This window comes from Geotrypetes seraphini, chromosome 1, assembly GCF_902459505.1.
Source record: "Geotrypetes seraphini chromosome 1, aGeoSer1.1, whole genome shotgun sequence".
NCBI classification, from domain to species: domain Eukaryota; kingdom Metazoa; phylum Chordata; class Amphibia; order Gymnophiona; family Dermophiidae; genus Geotrypetes; species Geotrypetes seraphini.
Genome location: NC_047084.1, coordinates 305,040,498 through 305,061,514, shown reverse-complemented (window position 1 = coordinate 305,061,514; position 21,017 = coordinate 305,040,498). Strand labels below are relative to the sequence as shown.

At 41.2% G+C, this 21,017-nt stretch overlaps 1 protein-coding gene across 1 annotated transcript in view; it reads right to left on the bottom strand.

The window, feature by feature from the left end:
• LOC117365127 (dedicator of cytokinesis protein 2-like) overlaps positions 1-21,017 on the bottom strand; it is a 1,549,644-nt gene that overhangs the window by 85,382 nt on the left and 1,443,245 nt on the right. The window contains exons 41-42 of the mRNA XM_033955120.1: positions 15,577-15,718; positions 8,451-8,532 (exon numbers count right to left, since the gene is read on the bottom strand). Of these exons, the coding sequence (XP_033811011.1) occupies positions 8,451-8,532; positions 15,577-15,718 (224 nt within the window). The remainder of the gene's footprint in view (positions 1-8,450; positions 8,533-15,576; positions 15,719-21,017) is intronic.

The following is a 21,017-nucleotide window of genomic DNA, read 5'->3' as shown; positions in this document are numbered from 1 at the left end:
TCCTGCATATATTTGTACCAATTGGAACATTGACCTTTGGAAACAGCAAATAATTGTATCTTGGAATGTAAGTCTGGGATATTATGTAATGATGCAGGAGATGGGAACCTCGCAGTAAGACAATGATGCAGTTGTATCCAATTGAAATATTGAGTGGGAGGGATATGGAATTTGGCCATGATGTCAGAAAAGGTAATCCATTCATCCGTATTAATAAGATGGGCAATAGTCCAGATGCCATGTTGTTGCCAGGATTTCCAACTTATCACTGTATTGTCAATTTTGAGTTTGGGATTATGCCAAATCGGTGCTGATATTGAATTAGCTAACTTGTTCTCAGAGATGGAATCAATATGATGGAGCGCCTACCAAGTACTAAGTAATATCGGAAATTTGGCCTCTGAAGGCAAAAGAACGGCAGGCGCGTGTTGCATGAAATAAGTATCTAGTAAAGTGTATTCTAAGGATAACCACGTAGGTGGTGTGTTTAACGAGACGAGATTCGACCAAAGGGAGCCTTGAGATAGCAGGAAAGCATAATGATATTCACGGAAACTCGGGAAGTTGACACCCCCCTGGTCTCGTGGACATTTTAATTTACGCAATGCGATCCGGGGTTGTTTGCTTTGCCATAGGAAAGACGATAGGAGACGTTCAATACGAGAGTAGACGGTGGAAGGAAGAAGAAAGGGAAGCATATTTAGAATATAATTTATTTTGGGGGTTATCATCATTCTTATTGTAGAGAGTCTGCCCCACCAGGATAAATTAAGAGGAGACCACCGGGTGGTGCATGAGTTAATGATAGAGAAGATAAAATCAGAATTTAATTTTAATGTGGAATCAATAGAGGGTCCAAAGAATAAACCTAGATATTTAATTTTGGTAGGGGACCATATGAAACCAAAGTTGTTGGAATCAATTTGAACATCTATGCAATTTAGCGGAAGTATTTCCGATTTATTGATATTCAGTTTATAACCTGAAATTGCGGAGTACTGTCGAATTAGTTCAAGAACAGGAGAGAGAGATTCCGGGGAAACATAAAGAAGAATATCGTCCGCATATGCCGAAAGTTTAACTGAGAATTGGCCAGATTGGAAGCCATTAATTCTATGGTCATTTCTAATAGCCGCTAATAACGGTTCCAGGGCAAGATTAAAAAGTAATGGGGAAAGAGGGCAACCCTGTCTTGTACTACGGGATGGAAAAAAAGGCTGTGAAATATTACCGTTGATCATAATCCGTGTCGTCGGGTGGGAGTAGAGAACTTTGATCATATCAATGAATGGAGCAGGAAATCCATACCATCGGAGAATATGGAAGAGGAAATGCCATTCCAGGCGATCAAAGGCTTTCTCGGCGTCGAGGGCCATTATCAAGAGTCTATCCGAGTGTGATGAAGTGTGGTGAATGATATGGGACAAAAGGCGGGTATTGTTGGAGGAATAGCGATTGTGAATAAAACCCGATTGATCAGGGGAGATAAGAGAAGGAAGAACAGATTGGAGACGAGAAGCAAGAATTTTAGCAAAGAGTTTAGCATCTACATTGATTAGAGAGATAGGTCTATAGTTTTTGACATCTTGGGGGTCTTTTCCGGGTTTGGGAAACACAATGAGGGTAGCCTCTGTAAAGGAGCCTGAAGAGGTGCCTTGACTACATAAAAACTGAAAGAAAGGAAGCATATGCGCAACAAACTAGGGAGAAAGGCTTTGTAAAACTCGACTGTAAGTCCATCGGGGCCTGGAGATTTATTCGACTTTAAGGAAGTGATGGCGTCTGCAAGTTCCTGAGCAGAAAAGGGAGAAGAAAGCGGAGAAGTCTCGTGAGGCGAGAGTGAAGGATGAGGAAAAGATAAAAAGGAGTTAAGAAGAGGGATAGAAGATGGGGTTTCTGATGTGTATAGGTGTTGATAGAAATCATGAAAGGCAGAGGAGATGAAGGAAGAGTCTGTAGATAAATGTCCAGAAGCATCCTTGATAGAGGGTATGGTGATCTTGTCTTTAGATTTTTTAAGATAATTTGCGAGTAAATGACCCGGTTTGTTATTGTCGGCGTAGTAGGTGGATGCCTGGACAAAAATGGAATTGGCAGCAGAGGAGCTCAGAAGAGAATTGTATTGTAGTTTGAGATTATGAGGATCGGTAAGAGCTTGGATATTTGATGTATCAGAGATATGAAGAGATTCAGCTATATGAATGCGGGATTCTAGATCACGTTGTGCCTTTTTTTGAGAAGAATGAAGTTTAGCTGAGAATTGAATAATAGTGCCACGGATATAAAGAAGGGCATTTTTTATAAAATTAGGGTTACCATATTTCTTCCTGCGAAAAGAGGACATATGGTCTTGACCCAGCCCAGCCCCAGCCCTATCCCCATATGAACCTTTTCTCCTCTCCTTCCTGAGCTTGGGGCCGCGTGTTGAGGGCCTCCAAGCATGAGCGGACATGACATGACGATGTCACATGCATGCGTGGATGCCCTCCAGAAGACATGGCCCTGAGCTCCTAAACCCAGACAAACTGCTGGCTTTTTGGAAAAACTGCCCAGACACCTGGCGGGAGAGGGGAGATATAATAGAGACATGTAAATACTTACGTAATGTAAATGCGCATGAGTAAAGTCTCTTTCATTTCAAAGGAAACTCTGGAATGGGAGGGCATAGGATGAAGTTAAGAGGTGATAGGCTCCGGAGAAATCTAAGGAAATACTATTTTACAGAAAGGGTGGTAGATGCGTGGAACAGTCGCCCAGAAAAGGTGGACAGAGACAGAGACAGAGACTGTGTCTGAATTTAAGAAGGCCTGGGATAGGCACGTGGGATCAACCACAACAATCGTACGCCTCACTGATTAGGGTTCAGTTGCAGGATGGCAAAAAGGTCAAAGCTATGATTTCATATAGAATTTATAGATAACCAGCTTTGATTCATCTAATTGTCTCCTTCCAAAATATAGCTTAATTGCTTACTGCTGTGTTACTTTCTCTCATTTTTCAAAAATAAAGACTAAACAACAGCATATATTTCTTTTTTACTTATGCCCTAAATGTGACGGGACCCGTTTCGCCCAAAAGGGCTTTTTCAAGGGTTCATAAAGGAGCTTTTTTTTCAGCGTCCTTTCACATTTAGGGCATGCTAGAGACACTGCATTAAAAGGATAAGTAAAAAATAAATATATGCTGTTGTTTAGTCTTTATTTTTGAAAAACGATGGAAAGTAACATAGCAGTAAGCAATTAAGCTACATTTTGGAAGGAGGCAATTAGATGAATCAAAGCTGGTTATTTATAAATTCTAAATGAAATCATAGCTTTGACTTTTTTGCCATCCTGCAACTGAACCCTAATCAGTGAGGCGTACGATTGTTGTGGTTGTTTCCAGTTTACCTCACTCCTTCATCTTCTACATCCTTCTAATAGGCACGTGGGATCTCTTGGAAAGAGAAAGAGATAATGGTTACTGCGGATGAGCAGACTGGATGGGCCATTTGGCCTTTACCTGCCATCATGCTTCTATGCCAGGCCATGTCCAGATACAGCACTGAATATCCAGGCATATTTGGCTGGCTAACACTGATGCAGTTAAGTGAAATATTCAACACTTAACCGCATAAGTTGAACTGCACAAAGATGTGACAGATATGCAGTTATCTTATGAGGTTAAGTGTTGAATATCAGCACTTAACTGCATAAGTTCCAACTGCATCCCTGGACTGCTCATACAACAGCTGGTATCAGCATATGCGCTAATGCAGATATTCAGTGGCACAATCTGGTTAAATGCTGCTGAATATTCCTGGTTACCCTGGACAAGCAATTTAAAAGGCCTAGATCCTCTTTGGTAGGCCTTGAGTGGTAGGCTGGAAGCATGGCACATTAATTGAAGCCCTCCCGACTTATATTTCCAGAACTAACTTCCAAGCGGTTCATAGACAACCCCGCGAAAGACAAAGGCGCGTGCCGACAACTGAGCGCAAGGTGGAGGCGCGCGCCAAAGAAAATTACAGTTTTTAGGGGCTCCGACGGGGGGTTTTGTTGGGGAGCCCACCCAGTTTACTTAATAGAGATTGCGCCGGCATTGTGGGGGGTTTGGGAGGTTGTAACCCTCCACATTTTACTATAAACTTAACTTTTTCCCTAAAAACAGGGAAAAAGTGAAGTTTTCAGTAAAATGTGGGGGGTTACAACTCCCCAAGCCCCCCACAACGCCCCCACAATGCGGCGTGATCTCTATTAAGTAAAGTGGGGGGGTTCCCCCCACGCCCCCTCCATCGTAGCCCTAAAAACAGTAATTTTCTGCGGTGCGCACCTCCGCACTGCGCTCAATTGTCTGCGTGTGCCTTTGTCCCGGCGCGCTTTTGACCTGACACCCTTCCAAGCAGAGGGGGAAATACTACCCTGTCTATTGCTAGGTGACAGAATTAAACGCAAACAGCAGATGTCAGTTCAATTGTGCTATAGTACATATAAAAAAAAATGGCTAAATCTCTTTTTTTGCCAGTAGCAGCTAATTTGTTCCCCTCATGAGCTAAAAAAAAAGTCGCTTGTACTGTAAGATAATGCTTATAGGACAGCATCATAATCTCATTAATTAATGGGCAACAGTCACAGTTTGGTGGTTATTAGAAAATGTCATTAAAAGGATCTCATTTTAGCAGTGCCCTGCGGTGAACTGGAATTAATTTAGTGTTCAGTTTTAAAGAACAGTTTGTATATATTTTTATACATTTAATCTGTTTTGCAGCAGGTATCTGGTTTGTGCCATAAACCCATTCAGCAGTGAGTTCACATTTTAGTTTTGTTTCAGGGTTGACTGTGACCACCTGACATCACAAGGCATCCGTAACGGAGCTTATTGTAGAGCTGTGCAACTGGTCAACCGAAAGAGCACTGAAAAATTGGTACCAGGTAAATGAATGTTACATCTGAAATACCCGTTTTACAATCAGCCGTAAAGAATAAAGAGAAAAGCTATTTTCTATCACTAGTAAGTGACACTAGGTACAGCAGCCTGCACAAGATTTTGTCCAAGGTACTGGGATTGATAGTTTACTCTGCAAACAGTAACTAGAATTCTGTGATTTGGAAAGAACCACATATGAAGCCCCATTTCGGACAAAACATTGAGACTGGATTTGAGACTTGCAAGTTGGGACATGCTCAGTTTTGGCGGTATTTTAGAAAACGATCTGTCGGCATAAAGCCTTTTCTAAAATACCTGCAGAAATGCACATGTACAGTATGTATTTCCAGCATGTGCAGTGGGGGCAGCCAGTGGCTTACCAAGGGTGGGGCGGGGGAGGTCTGCCCTGGGTGCAAGGAGCTTAGGGGTGCCGGAATGGTCGTAAGTCTGTGGTCCTTCTGAGTCAACTTCCTGTTCCGGGATGAGGGACCAGCAGAGTCAACGGCCACGCGCAGGCAGCCCGCAACCCTGCGACTGATCCAAGCACCTTCCCACTGCCTGGGGGCGTGTGTGTGTGTTCTGGCCAGAGGAGGAGATGTTCTGGTCTGGGTTCCTGCCCTGCCAGGTACTCCACTGGGGACAGCCATTTTACAACCATACATAATGAAATAATGCACATGTAAGTGCAGCCAATTATTTAGTAAGGCCACAATTTTAACTTGGTTTAATTTGATGACTCCCTGAATTCCTCATGTAAAGTCCTAGCCAGATGAATTGATATGGAACTATTTCCCATATATATGTGTTCCCGTTGTGAAACAGGAAATACATGTGCACATTTAGTCCTGCCAAATCACGCCTCCTTGAAATTTTTATGCTATGTGGATTACCATGTGTACCTAGCAGCTTTTGTGATATACACATGGAGGGGCATAATCGAAAGGGACATCTACATCCGTTTATGTCCATCTCGCAAGTCATCCAAAGTTAAAGAGAGCCTAAGACACATTTTCGAAAGAGATGTCCAACTTTTTTTTACTTTCGAAAATCGTCTAATTATACGTCCTGCCGAACTGATTGTCCAAGCCGCTAAATCGTCCATCTTTATACCACATTTCCGTCCAACTTTCCGTCCAAGTCCAAAACACCTAGAACAAGCCCTGTTGGACGTGGGAGGGGTCTGCAAAGTGATGGACTGCACACCCAGACATGCCACCTAAATAGTGGGGTACCTTACAGGGCACTGCTGTGAACTTCACAAAAAGGGTGCCATGGCTTCTCCTCACTACAGATCCCTTATAGGTGACGGGGAGCCCCCAAACCACCTCCAGAATCTCCTAGACCTACTTATCTACCACCCCAATAGTCCTTATGGCTTCAGGAGCCACTTATATGCCAGTAAAAAAGGGTTTTGGGGTGTATAGGGCAGTACACATGTTTAAGTATCAATGCAGTCATTACAGGGGCTTATGGGCATGGGTCCTTTTCTGTATGGGTCCCTAACCCACCCCCCAAGATGACTTAAGCTGGCTCTGGGCTGGATGACTAGGCTTTCCTATGCCAGGCGTTGATGGTCTGGAGGCTGAAATTTAAAGTTGTGAATAAAATTTTTATGGGGGGGGGGGGGTTGGTGATCACTGGGGTAGTGTGTGGGGGTTTGTGTTATGTGTTTGAAGTGCTTATCTGGTGAGTTTAGGTGGGTTTTTGTGACTTAGACCATGTTTTACATGGTCTAAGTCACAATGTCCAAGTTCCGTCTAAGCTCTGTTGTAAAACTTTCGGTTGTACATGCTGTACGACTAAGTCTAAGCCAGCCCACGTCCCTCTCAACTCCCGCACTCAACACGCCTCCTGAAACGCCCCATTTAGTTTTGGACGTTGAGCGGCACTATGAAGGCCTAGGTCGTTTAGAAATACGTCCAAAATCCGTTTTTATTTTCAGTGCTTGGATGTTTTTGAGAAATGTTCATCGAAGTGCCGACTTAAGCCGGTTTTTGGACGTTTTTCTCTTTCGACTGGAATTTTCATGTGGAAATTGCAAATAGGGCTTCTAAAATAACCTCCAGGGGCTGCAAAATATTTCTCAGTTGGGGGTCTACATGTGCGAAAACGTACAAAGTGGATTGAAATGCGAAAAAATTAGGATATTTCAGGCTTCTGCATGTTTATTGTTTGTAGGTCCTGTTTGTGAAAATTTGCAAAATTTAGGGTCTTTATGAGTGTATCTGACTGTCATCCTTAGTCTGCTACTTGCAAAGGTTTATTTAAATTCATTATTCATAAGCTACTGTAATGCAAAATCACATAAAATGCAACTCGTGAATAATGAATATTGAGAAAGTGGGAGTGCAAAAAAGACTGGGCAGGAGTGTATTTGCTAAATTAGAAAAGTACAGAGCCGTAGGGAACGAAGACTGGTATAGGAAAATTGCAGGGTCAGAAGTCCAAATGAAGAAGATCAAAAGAGCAGAGTCCAGACTACAGGATGTGACAGCCACATGGTTCATTACATTTCTAGTTTTATGTTCAAGGAGGAGAAGACAGAAAGCAGGTGTCTGGCTATAATTCTCACCGTATTTTATTGAATTATGTTGTATGGTTTATTACTGCTGCTTTAAGCTTATTGTATATTGCAGCTTATAGTTTACATTACATTAAGCTACGCATTGGAAGCAGCTGACTAGGGTGTGCCAAACTGAAAGGTGTGTCTCTTCCTCTGTCCTGGTAGCACTTGCTTCCAAGCACTATGCAGCTTGAGCAGTGGAATACCACCTGATCTGACCTGCTTAAGGGCCAGAAACCAGTCAGCCACATTTGGATTGCTGTACAATTGCTACCAGCCTGCCCATGTGCCTCTAAGAAGCAGGTCCAACAAGTTGCTGATGCTCAAGGCAAGCAGTATTTGAAATGAAGGACCACCACATGGAAGTGACACCCCTTTCACTGTGGTGCTTTCTTGGGGAGGATGTGACACCCCCTCCCCCACGGTCATTATATTTTTGAGACTCCCATGTGAGCCTAACAATCCTGACAATGTAAATTTAGGTCTAACCAGGGGAACATAGAAACATGATGGCAGATAAAGGCCAAATGGTCCATCCAGTCTGCCCAACCAAAGCATCCACTATCTCTTCCTCTCCCTAAGAGATCCTACGTGCCTGTCCCATGCTTTCATGAATTCTGACACAGTCTTTGTCTCTATAACTTCTGCCAGGAGACTATTCCACGCATCTACCACCGTTTCTGCAAAAATAATTTCCTTAGTTATTTAAGCACTTTGCAGAGGCTAAGAATTTGTGGCTAGGTGCGAAGGGGAAGAGCAAAAATATGGAAAACTATAGTCTTGAAAGCTTTTCTTCCAGCTTGTGCAAGCAGTAGGCCTCTGCACACCCGGACTGGCTGTAAAGGGAAGGAGGCAAAACTATCCTAAAGAAGGAGACGGTATTAGGGGACAAAAAAAAGAAAAAAAACAATCAAAAAATAAAGGACAGTAATTAAAGGAAATGACAAATCTCCTTAGTGAGTGTGAAAATGTTCATACGTACTTCAAAATCTGCTCAGGGACACATTTATTCTTGAAGTGCTTCTGTTCCTCCAGCACCGGCTGCACAGTGAAACATTGGATATCTGTGAATCAGAAGAATCAAGGAAACCTAGCTCATAAGGAATAGAAGATCACCTTAAGGGAGGACCATACAAAGAAGGAACACAGAAAGAATAAATTACCATATTTACAGTACATGTATTAACTGCTTCCTGTAAAAAAAACCACCCTGACCTTTTTCATATAACTATGCCTTTTGGAATTATCTTGAGATATATGGTACTGTATAATAATTTGTATAAATAAATGTACTATATCTCCAGCTACGACTGCACTGGGCGGTTCAGTTCAGTACTTCCTGAACATATAGAGAACACTGGTTTGATGTATTTGATATGATAATAATAATAACAACTTTATTTTTATATATCGCCATACCACAAATAGTTGTAAGGGAAGAGACTGTATATAGGCAGCGACATTACAGAGAACTTTCAAAATTACATTGGCATATTCAATTTAGTCAGGTTTATCTGGAAGTGTTTTTGAAATACATCAAGGTTGGGGTACATCAGGTTGAAGTGGGGTCAGAGAAATTTGTCAAAGAGATAAGTTTGTATTGACTTCCTAAACATTTGGTGCGAAAGTGCATTTGAGATGAAGTTGGTTAAACATTTGTTCCATTTGCCTGCTTGATTTTACTATATATTTAAGTGTTTGTTTGGTTAAGAGAGGCAGCTAATATCTGTTACTGCAAATCTCGAGGATGAATGATAAATAAGTTGCCTGATTTTAGTTCTGAGGAAAATGTCCTAAACTATGACTCTGGAATACGCTGCTGTACCTTATTATAACGTGAAGACAAGATATTATGCTGTCTTACAGTTATCTCAACCAGCTGTCAGAGAGGAAGATTTTGACTCCTAAATGAGCTCTGCTCTTGGATTCATTTCTTTTCAGACAGTGACCATAGCCTGGTATGAACCTAAAAAGGAGGAAGGGCTTATAAGTGTGGATCTGATTTTATTACAGACCCCAGTTTTGATGTTTTGAAGGAAGGGTAATTTTTTTTGTTGTTGTTGTTGTAATTTTTGGTTTGATATTCTTCCTCACTGAAAATTGAACTCTTTTTCTCCCCTTGTCCTCAAGGCAGGATTAATTATCGAGGGCCCCTAAGCACACAAGTACACTGGGCCCCCTGCCCCGCTCCACCCCACCATGCGCTCAGGCGGAAACAGGAAGCTGCATCAGAGGGAAGCTTTGGGCAAGCAGCACCGCTTGCACAATTACAGTTCCCGTTGCCTTTCTTACCCGCGTTGCTTGCTTTTCTTACTTTCCGTCAATGGGGGGGGAGGGGGTGCGTTGCCGATCAGGGTGAGGCCTGCGTTGCCAATCGATGCTGGAGGGGCCCATCACCGTTTGGAAAAAACAATGTTGATACCATCCTTAATCGGGCCCCCCTGATCATTTCGGGCCCTAGGCATGTGCCCACTTGGCCTATTGGTTAATCCTGCCCTGCTCGTCCTTACTTCCAGTATCTATCCCTCACATCTTCCTCGGCGAAGACCAGAGCAAAGAATTCATTTAATCTCTCTGCTATGGCCTTGTCTTCTCTGAGAGCCTCTTTTATCTCTTGGTTGTCTAGTGATCCAACCAATTCTCTTTCCGGCATCTTGCTTTTAATATATCTACAAATGTTTTTAATGTGTATTTTTGCTTCCAGCACAATCTTATTTTCAAGGTTTCTCTTTGCCTTCCTTATTAGCATCTTGCATTTGACTTGCAATTCCTTGTGCTCTTTATAATTATTTTCAGACGGACCCTTCTTTCATTTTCTGAAGGATTTTCTTTTGGCTCTAATAGCTTCCTTCACCTCACTCGTTAACCACACTGGCTGATATTTGGTCTTCCTTCCTCCTTTTTTAATACATGAAATATATCTACTCTGGGCTTCCTGGATGGTATTTTTGAATAACATCCGTGCCTGATGTAAATTTTTGACCTTTGCATCTGCTTCTCTAAGTTTTTGTTGTTGTTTTTTTACCATTCTCCTCATTTTATCACAGTCTCCATTTTTAAAGTTTAAATGCTGTTATATTGGATTTCCTGTGTGAACTTATTCCAGGGATCATATTGCATGTGATTACGTTATGATCATTGTTATCAAGCAGCCTCAGCACCATTACCTCCTACACCAATTCACCAATAAGTACTGGGTCTAGAATTGCTTCGCCTTTTGTCAGTTCCTGAACCAGACATTGTACTAATCATCCAGATAGTTTCTGTTACGTATGTGGTTCATTCACAATGAAAGCATGTCACCCAATTACCGTAGATCTGAAGAAGGTATACAAATTGTACTTTGGCTGTCCACTGGGTGACCAGGATAAGTCTTGGGCTTCACATATCATCTGTACCAGTTGTTCCAACGGACTTCGAGACTGGCTCAATCAACAAAAGGCAGTGATGTCATTTGCAATCCCAGTGATATGGAAGGAACCGCAAGACCATATTAAAGATTGCTACTTTTGTCTTGTGAACACAAATGGATTCTCAGCTAAAACTAAGCACAAAATTATATATCCTACTCTGGATTCTGCTATTAGGCCTGTTCCTCAAGATGGACTTGCTTCTGTGGAACATGATGAGGAATGTGATGATGATGCAGCAGCTGGTCACAATCCAGACTTATATGATCCTGATGATGTAAATGATGAAGATTCAGAACCAGAGACCTATACACAAGCTGAGCTCAATGATCTTATCTGTGATCTAAATATTTCAAAAGAAAAAGCAGAACTTCTTGCTTCAAGTCTTAAGCATAAGCACTTGCTTGCAAAAGATGTTAATATAACTCATTACAGAAAAAGGAATCATAACTTAACAACACTCTTCACTGTAAATGGCTTATTGTGCTTTTGTCATGACATCAACGGGCCCTTCAACAGTTTGTCACAAGTACATTGCCCAAATGAATGGCATCTCTTCATTGATTCTTCACAGAGAAGCTTGAAGGCAGTGTTACTGCACAATGGAAATTCCAAACCAAGTATACCAATTGCCCATTCTGCTCATCTAAAGGAGAATATGAAGAATTTATTAGAAGCAATCAGTTATAAAACACACCAGTGGAACATCTGTGGTGATCTGAAGGTCATTGGCATGCTAATGGGAATGGAAGGAGGTTTCACTAAATACTGCTGTTTCCTGTGCTTGTGGGATAGCAGATCTACAGCTGAACATTATGTCAAGTGTGTCTGGAAGCTGAGGGATACCTATAACCCAGGGACAAGCAGTGTGAAATTTATGCCATTGGTGGATGCTCATAAAATATTTCTTCCACCTCTTCACATCAAGCTGGGGTTGATGAAGAACCTGGTAAAGGCCATGGGTAAAGCAAATTCACCAGGTTTTCAAAATCTTGTTAAGAAATTTCCAAAAATCAGCACTGCAAAACTGAAGGAAGGGATATTTATAGGCCCACAGATCAAGTCCATTATGCATGATGAAGATTTTAAGCAATCACTCTCAGCAGCTGAGCTTGACGCTTGGGAGGCATTCAAGTGGTTAGTGGAAAACTTTCTGGGCAACTATAAGTCTCCTTCATACAAGGAAGGAGTTCAGAATCTCCTTGACTCATATCAGAAACTTGGCTGTCGCATGTCATTAAAAATACCCTTTTTGCACTCACATCTTGACTTTTTCTGGAAAATCTTGGTATGGTGAGTGACGAGCATGGAGAATGTTTCCACCAGGACATTCAGTTAATGATGGAGCGTCACTACCAAGGTTTCTGGAATGCGAGTATGATGGCCAACTACTGCTGGATGTTGTGCCTTGACAATCAAGACACAACTCACAAAAAGAAATCATACTCTAAGTATTTTTGAAGAAATATTGGTTGCTAAGTGATACATTCCAGTATAAGTATGCTATGCTGTGTGCTTATTTGACTTTGGACCGAAGATACTGCAACATTTCTTTAAGTTGATGCTGCAATTCTTAAAATCATATATGCCAAAATGCTATAAACTAACATTACTATCATGCAGCCAAACGTATTGATACTATATTTAAATCAATTATTCAAACCACAATAGTATCATATAAATAATAATTCATTTAAGCAAGGTTCTCAGAAGTGCAAGTATTAGCCAAATGTTTTCAATGGCTACTGTACTTTCGGCACTGGCCTCCTCATTAGACCCGCAATTAATTCTTTTAATATATATCCTTTTTTTACTTTTCCATAAAGTGCTTTTTCTATATAGAAAAGTAAAAAAATATATTAAAATAATTAATTATGGGTCTAATGAGGAGGCCAGTGCCGAAAGTACTGAAGCCATTGAAAACACTGAGCTAATACTTTCACTTCTGAGGACCTTGCTTAAATGAATTATTATTTATATGATACTATTGTGATTTGAATAATAAACTAAAATTAGTCATAACTTTAAAAGTTTACGTGACTAAAAAAAGCTAATAACAGATCTGAAATCAGCATGAAAAAGTGATTTAGAAAAATGTGCTGTGTTGTGAGATGATTCCAAAATTATTATTATTTTTGTCTTGTGTTATTATTATGTTACCCAGTTTGTTAGCCTCCCTAATTTCTGATAACATTTCAGCATCTGTCCGTTTACCTTGGTCAGGCAGATGGTAGTACACTCCTATCACTATGCTTTTCCTCTTTGCACATGGAAGTTTTACCGTTAGAGGTTCCAAGGTGTGTTTCTGCTCCTGTAGAATTTTTAGTCCATTTGATTCAAGGCCCTCCTTAACATTTTAGGCTACGCCTCCACCAATTCAATCCATCCTATCAGAGAGATATGGTTTGTATGCCGGTATGACAATGTCCCACCAGATCTCAGAGATGTCTATTATATCTATCTTTTAGTGCAATATATTCTAATGTTTCCATCTTATTTCTTATGCTTCTGACATTTGCATACAGACATTTCAAACAGTGTTTATCATAACTATTTACAATTTGCTCAGCAGTTGGCATGGATAATTTGCATGGTTAGGGGCAGAAAATAGGCATCATATGACTTAGGTATCAGTAGGTATCTGTGTTGGATGCTCCACGTGTTAAACACTATAAACCCATAGGTATAAAATGGGCTTTAGGATTTAGTGCATGGTAATTCCCTTACTGCATGTTAATGGATGCGTTAAGCCCTATCTCTGCACGATGAATTCTTCCCTTATTGACTTATCATGCATTTACATAATAACATAACTTTATTCTTCTATACTGCCACAATCAAACGATTTCTAGGCGGTTTACACAGAAAAGAGCTGGACAATCAGCGAAATACAAAATACTAATAATATTATTTGTAGGTTAGTGTGTATTAAAATTAGTTTAGCATGTAATGCCAAGCTAATGGTCTAAAAGCACACTGACAATAGGCATCCCTAAAAAACTGCCTCTCTATGAGCTGTTGATGAAGATCCCTGTGCTGCTCTCTGAACTACAGAGAATCCTTATTTGCTCTAATACAGTAATGCTAGGGTTAATTTTAAATTACTCAAGAAAACATTACAGGTTCCACTTCCAAAGTTGTGTAATAATTGCGTATTTCCAGCAGATTTTATAGCTGTACTAGCAAGTTATAAATTGGAATACTGCACTGGACTAATTAACTGGATTTCTTCCCTATATGTGAAGCCCTGCCAAATGAAAACCTTGAAGTCAGAAGAGAGCAGAGGTGCATGGAGAAACAGTCTTATGTTTCTGATACTCACAGTTACGACTGTTATAATCTGTGGGATCCAGCAGGCGATCTGTGGGGTCCCATATGTTGTGGTAACCCACAATCTCCTCCAATGAAAGCAAGGAGCCACAGCATAGCATATTCATGGCATAACTATGGATTGCTGACAGGTCAAAACTGCCCATACATGTCAGCAAGAGTTTCCTACCCCTCATCAAATTTACAGCATCTGATTTCCTTATTGCTACTTTTGTTTTCTGCATACTTACAAGTCATAATCAGAACTTGTTTTTCCTGTGACACTCTGGCATATCAGAATATCTATACACTTGCATGGGCAATAACTGTACCCAAGGGAAATGTGTTTCTCTCTTGTTCATAATTCCTATTTCATTTCTGAGAAAAAGAAAGCACAGCTCAAAACCTTTGGCAAGTTCTTTCCACCCAAGCAGCCCCTAGAGAATTGGAGTCCCAGGCAGTGATGTAACTATGGGGAGAGGGGGGGGGGGGGCGGCATTGGGGAGTCTGGGTTCCCTCAACTTGGGTTCAGGCCCCCAAGTCCCGCCAGCAGAAGCCCTCCTCCAGACAATGTTTGTTTTCCTCAGCTGCCACGCTGTCTGCCCTGCTCCCCCCATTTTTGTGAACATATTTGGTTTTACTGAACTTGACCCTGCGCAAGGGAGACTCACCTTCCATACATGCATGAAAACTGAGTATGCACAGAGTGCAGACCTCCCTCATGCATGCTCAATTTCACTAAAATCAAGCATGCACTCATGGGGAGGAGAGCAAGGCAGTATGGCGACTCAGGAAAACAAACATTAGGAAGCTTCCACTAATGGGGCTTGGGCACACCCCCAGCTCAAGTATGTGGGTTTGCGGCAGGGGTGGAGAGCAGGGCAAAATTTGGAGCTCCCCCCACTTTAGGCTCAAGCCCACCCAAAACTGGATGTCTGGCTACATACCTGGATCCAGGAAAGGAGGGGATCCTCTTGTATCTTCTGAGGTGGGTCCCTCCTACTTATGGCCTCTTTTTTATGTATTTTGTTTGCGGGTCCTGCACTTGAACTTCTACACTGCTCTTCTCATTTGGTCATTTCACCCCACTTTGTGTGCTAGTGTGTTGCTGTAAGAAGTCAGCAAAGCACTACATGAACACCACAATTAAGGCCATGCCCCTTAAAATAAATTTGAGGCATGAACTGAATTTAGGGGGCATAAATCTAGGTTCTAAACACAAACACAATCCAGGAACAAATGTAACTCAAAACAAAAGTGAGCTGTAAAACCGGTGGGTTGATTATTGGGAATAAATCTGCTGTTCCAGCTTCTATAAAATGCTTTAGCTTCCAGGGTGCCAACATGTGGGCAGTGCCCCACTCTGTGTGAGGAACCAGAGGAGGATACATTGTCCATGGGAGTTCCTGATCTCCAGTTCTGGTGGAGAAGTGGTCTTAAGCTTCTCTGCATTGGGAAAGGGTGTCAGCAACTTCATTTCAAAGTCTTCTCGACGTTCATACTCTTTTCCTCGGTATATAAAAATCTTATTCTGTAGGCAGAAAGAAGAGAGGCAATCAATCATTAACCTTCATAACTCACTACTCATTCAACATAACATCAATCCTTCGTCTCGCAGAAGCATTCCTTCCATTTATTTATCCCATTCCTAGGCAACAAGCAGGTTGATATCTTGAAGTGAGTATGTAATACCACTGCTTTCACATATGTATAAGAACAACAGAACTAAGGTTGCATAAAACTGCTTTAATTGATGCTAAAATTGTATCTTTACTTACATTTAGCTCATGCCTTTTCATCAGTAACTCAAGGCAATTTACAGAAGGTTCACAATCTGGACACAAATCAGCAAACCCTGCAAAATTAATACCTCAACTCCAAACCCTGAAAAATTAACACTTCAGCTCCACCTTCATTCAAACTGAAGCACGGGTATGCAGCCCAGGAAGTGAGAGAGGTGAAAATATCCCAAGAACACGAGGACATGAAGCTCCGAAATCCCAAAGTTGCTAGACCACTGGCCATTAGGAGGTGAGAGGCATCTATCTGCTGACCAGACATGATAACCAGGGAGGTATGCTATCTACCTAGTGCCAAAATTTGAGACTTTACGGAAAGTTTGCCAAGTCTCACCAAGCCTGACTATTATCCCCTGCTGCTTATCCATTTGGGCACAAGACAGACTTCGAGGTATCCCACCAACTATGTCAAAAGTGACTTTATGGCTTTGGGAGAGATGAAGCATATAGGTGTGAAGGTAGTGTTCTCATCAAGGCTAAAGGCCAAATCAGAGAAGCTTGCATCCTTCCTTTTATTTCTTATTATATATTATATGCCTTTTTAATTTTCTACTTATTTTAATTGTCTCCCTCACATATCTGATTTGTTATTGCAAACCACTTAGATGGTAATGTGATATAAGTGGTACATCAAGAATAAAGTGAACTTGAAAGTGGAGATGAATGCATAATTGCAAGGATGGTGCCATTGATTTTCTAAGAGCTACTGAGCAAAGATAGGGATGAAGAGGGTCTTAAAACAAAAATTATTGTGGATGGGTAAACAAAGCCCCCAGGTAATTAAAATTCCTCAGGCAAGTAAGTAAAATATTAAATGCCTTTACAGAAATGGGGGAAAAAGGCATTATCTGGAAAGATTTCTATACCAGTACCCATAGTATTGGAAATAAGGTTTTGAATCTAGAGACTGTGATGGAAGGAACTGACAGATTTAGTGGCAGTCTCGGAAACATGGTTTACTGGAATATAGCTATACCAGGATATAATCTATTCAGGAAGGACAGTGAAAGAGAATAGGGTAAAGGAGTGGTGTTTATATGTTAAAGATAATATTAAAGTGACATAGCTGTAGGACTGATGGAGTAGGGAGTAGGGAAGAAGCACTGCGAGATAAGCTGGAAACAGGAAATAAAAATTGTTTTTACTTTGATATAATATACAGGCTTCCTTCAGAAGCAGAAGAAATGGACATAAATTTAATTGAAGACATTCAGGTACTATACTTAGATCAGTGGTCTCAAACTCAAACCCTTTGCAGGGCCACATTTAGGATTTGAAGGTATTTGGAGGGCCTCAGAAAATATAGTTAGTCTTATTAAAGAAATGACAATTTTGCATGAGGTAAAACTCTTTATAGTTGATAAATCTTTCCTTAATATTGTAATTTATAGCTAAAGAGACATATGATCAAGAAAATGTTTTATTTTACTTTTGTGATTATGATAAACATACTGAGGGCCTCAAAATAGTACCTAGTGGGCCGCGAGTTTGAGACCACTGATTTACATCGTTAGCCTATTGGGACAGACAGAGAAAATACACAGCATACTTCACGGAAACTCAGCCGCTCCCCTCAGTACCCTGGCATAGTTTTAGTCCCCATATCACTGTATGCTTCTCAAGGGAAAAGTGCATCTAATTTACCCTTACCCGTATCACTCTATGCCACTCTTAAGGAGATGTGCATCTAGTTTACCCTTAAATCCTAGAACGGTGGATTCTGCAATTACTTCCTCTGGGAGAGCATTCCAGGTGTCCACCACTCGCTGCATGAATCAGAACTTCCTGATATTTGTCCTGGACCTGTCCCCCCTCAGCTTTAGTCTATGTCCTCTTGTCCGTGTCACATTGGACATTGTAAATAACTGCTTTCCCTGCTCCATTTTGTCGAATCCTTTTAGTATTTTGAAAGTCTCGATCAGATCCCCTTGCAGTCTCCTCTTCTCAAGGGAGAAGAACCCCAGTCTCCTAAGTCGTTCCTCGTAGTCCAGGTACTCTATACCTTTCACTAGCTTTGTTGCTTGTCTCTGCACCCTCTCTAGCAGTTTTATATCCTATCGTAAGTTTCATATTATTTACCTCAAAATTTTGAGGCCACATGGGGGGTCTTCCAGTATTCTATAATACTGCGTGCATCTTAAGTGAACTCCCTCCCATGGCCTTGCCCCCTTTTCAGAAGTGTGCTAAAAAAAATTTACGCATGCATCTTTATAGAATGGTACCTAGACAGATATGCATGGAAATTCAAATTGTCGCCAATTAGTGTCAATAATCGATTGTCAGCACCTGGTTGTTGGCGCTAATAGGCTCGTTACTCAATTAAATGGCACACACAAATTAGTCAGGCACTCAAAATTGTGCACACAATTTTGAGTGCCATTTATAGAATTTGGGAGATAGCATGTAAATGCATGGGGGGGAGTATACCTGGACAACACTGATTGGTTCTTCCAGGTACACACTTAACTTACAGAATCATGCAAGTTACACATGTTCTTGCTATATTTATGCAGTTACATCAGATCTATAGCCAGTATAACTGTGGGTGTGTAAATATTAGATGCTCCAGTGCTGGGTTATGCTAGTGTTCTATAAAGGAATCCGAGTGCCCAGATGGAATCCGTTTGCCCTGCTCTCACCAAGCCTGACTATTATCCCCTGCTGCTTATCCGTGTTATAGAATAGGTACTTACTTATCGAATTGCCCCTTTATGTGTCTTTATAAATTAGACTTAAATAGGTGCTTATCTGCCCTCCCAATCTAGGCCACCTACTATATTAGTGCATGAAATGAGTTGCCCAATGTTAAGAAACATCAGTGGGATTTGAACCCTCGTTTCTCTGGTTCTGAGCCTGCTGCTGTATTCATGAGGCTCGGGTAGGGTGAAAATCTCTTTCTGGCTGGGGAGGATTTTTTTTTTTTTTTTGGAACTGTTATGCACGTTGCATAAAACTGAGGCTGAATGTGTTTAAATAAATGTGAGAGATACAGTATGGGGTGTATTTTTTAAAAAATTTCTCTGAACAAAAGATGGAGTCACACAGTGTTTATGATTTATAGATTCTTGATACTGGCAGAATCTTTTTTTCTTTGCCTGGCTCCTCTTGTAATACTCCTTTGATCCTCCCCCAAGGGTTCAGAGTGGTAAACAGAAAGCACTTTGGAAGACTTTGTCCAAGCTTTTCTAGCTGATTGCTTAGAAGCCTATATTTTTCAGCAAAGTAGGTGTCGGCTGGTAATACAGCTTGGCAGTAACTACACCAATTCACTGCAATGGATCCCTAAGATTACACTTTGTGTCTAAACAGTGAGAAGCTCAGTCCATATCAGAAATGGACTTTAGAGTGATATTAGGCATATACAAAAGCCCCTACAATTGGTAAACTGTGCTATAAAAATGATCAAGTCAACATTCAAAAACACATGCAAATATCAGCAACTGTACCCAGATAAGTGCTGCTAACAGGGGTATTCACGGTCACTCAACACTGCCACTGTCTACATAAACTCCAGTGCAGACCACCTCATATTCCGCACTGGCCATTATCCAGATGGTAGTGCTGCATTTTGGGATTTTTTTTTTTTTTACCATTGTAGCTGGCTTTAAAAAAAACCAAAACTGACTGCAGTGGCTGAATACTGATGATATTTTAAGGGAAAACAATTTTAATTTGATTTAAGAAATATTTTACTATCCATCCCCTCCCCTCATCCTAATGTGATTTGACCTCCATCGTCCTATCAAAATATTTTAGTTTCTCCCTCTTCCCTACAACTATCTTACCTTATTGTATTTCATGTTTATCTATGTAATGTATGCCCTTTTCTTTATATTTTTTATCCCCCCATTTTGATTGTATATCGCTCAGTATTTCAATGAGTGGCATATCAAAACATAAATTAAGTTTATTAGGATTTTATGTACCGCCTATCAAGGTTATCTAAGCGGTTTTTACAATCAGGTACTCAAGCATTTTTCCCTCTCTGTCCTGGTGGGCTCACAATCTATCTAACGTACCTGGGGCTATGGAGGATTAAGTGACTTGCCCAGGGTCACAAGGAGCAGTGCGGGGTTTGAACCCACAACCCCAGGGTGCTAAGGCTGTAGATCCAACCACTGCGCCACACACTCCTCATTATAAATAAACTTGAAACTTGAACACTTGATCTATTCTTGACAGATTCATTTTTCCTGATCACCTCCCATCTTGTGCAAATTTATATACAGCAAATAACATATGCTGGGTTCAGCCAGGCTAGAACTGAAGAATAACCTTTAATTTATTGCTTTATCACCAGAATGTCCAGTTGCTTCCCCTTTCCCCATTATTACTCAGAATTTTTGGGTGGGAATGAGGAATAGGTAAAATAGGACCTAGAATAGCTCCTTTGCCCTGGTTATGCATCCACATTTATTGATACCCAGGGGAAGACAGAGGCTGTTGATTTCAACAGATTAGATGCGTTGGTGATAGAAACATAGAAACAGAAAGATGACGGCAGAAAAGGGCCATAGCCCATCAAGTCTGCCCACTCTACTGACCCACCCCCCTAAGTCTACTCTCCTAGAGATCCCACACCTAATGACCCAATTCCTTAACTCGATCCTAGTAGGGATCCCACATAGGCATCCCATTTATTCTTAAAATCTGGCACGCTCCAGATTAGCTAGAAATGTTGAGGTTATACATCTCCCTTCATATTCGCGGGGCTTAAGGGCAAAGCTGGCCCTCAAATACAAAAAAAATTATGAATAACGTTAGGGCAGACTCTTTCCCACCCCCGCCTCCTGGACCTCTCCACTGTATTTACTTTATAAAGCCTGATGGTCTAGCAGTGAAGCAGGGCAGGAGCAATCTTCCTACGCTCCTGCCCTTTGCAGAACTGGGAACAAAAATGGCTGCTGTGAGTTCCCATAGTCCTTTTTGTTCCCAGTTCTGCACAGGGCAGAAGTGTAGGCAGATTGCTCCTGCCCTGCTTCACTGCTAGACCACCAGGCTTTAAAAAGTAAGTGGAGAGGTCTGGGAGGC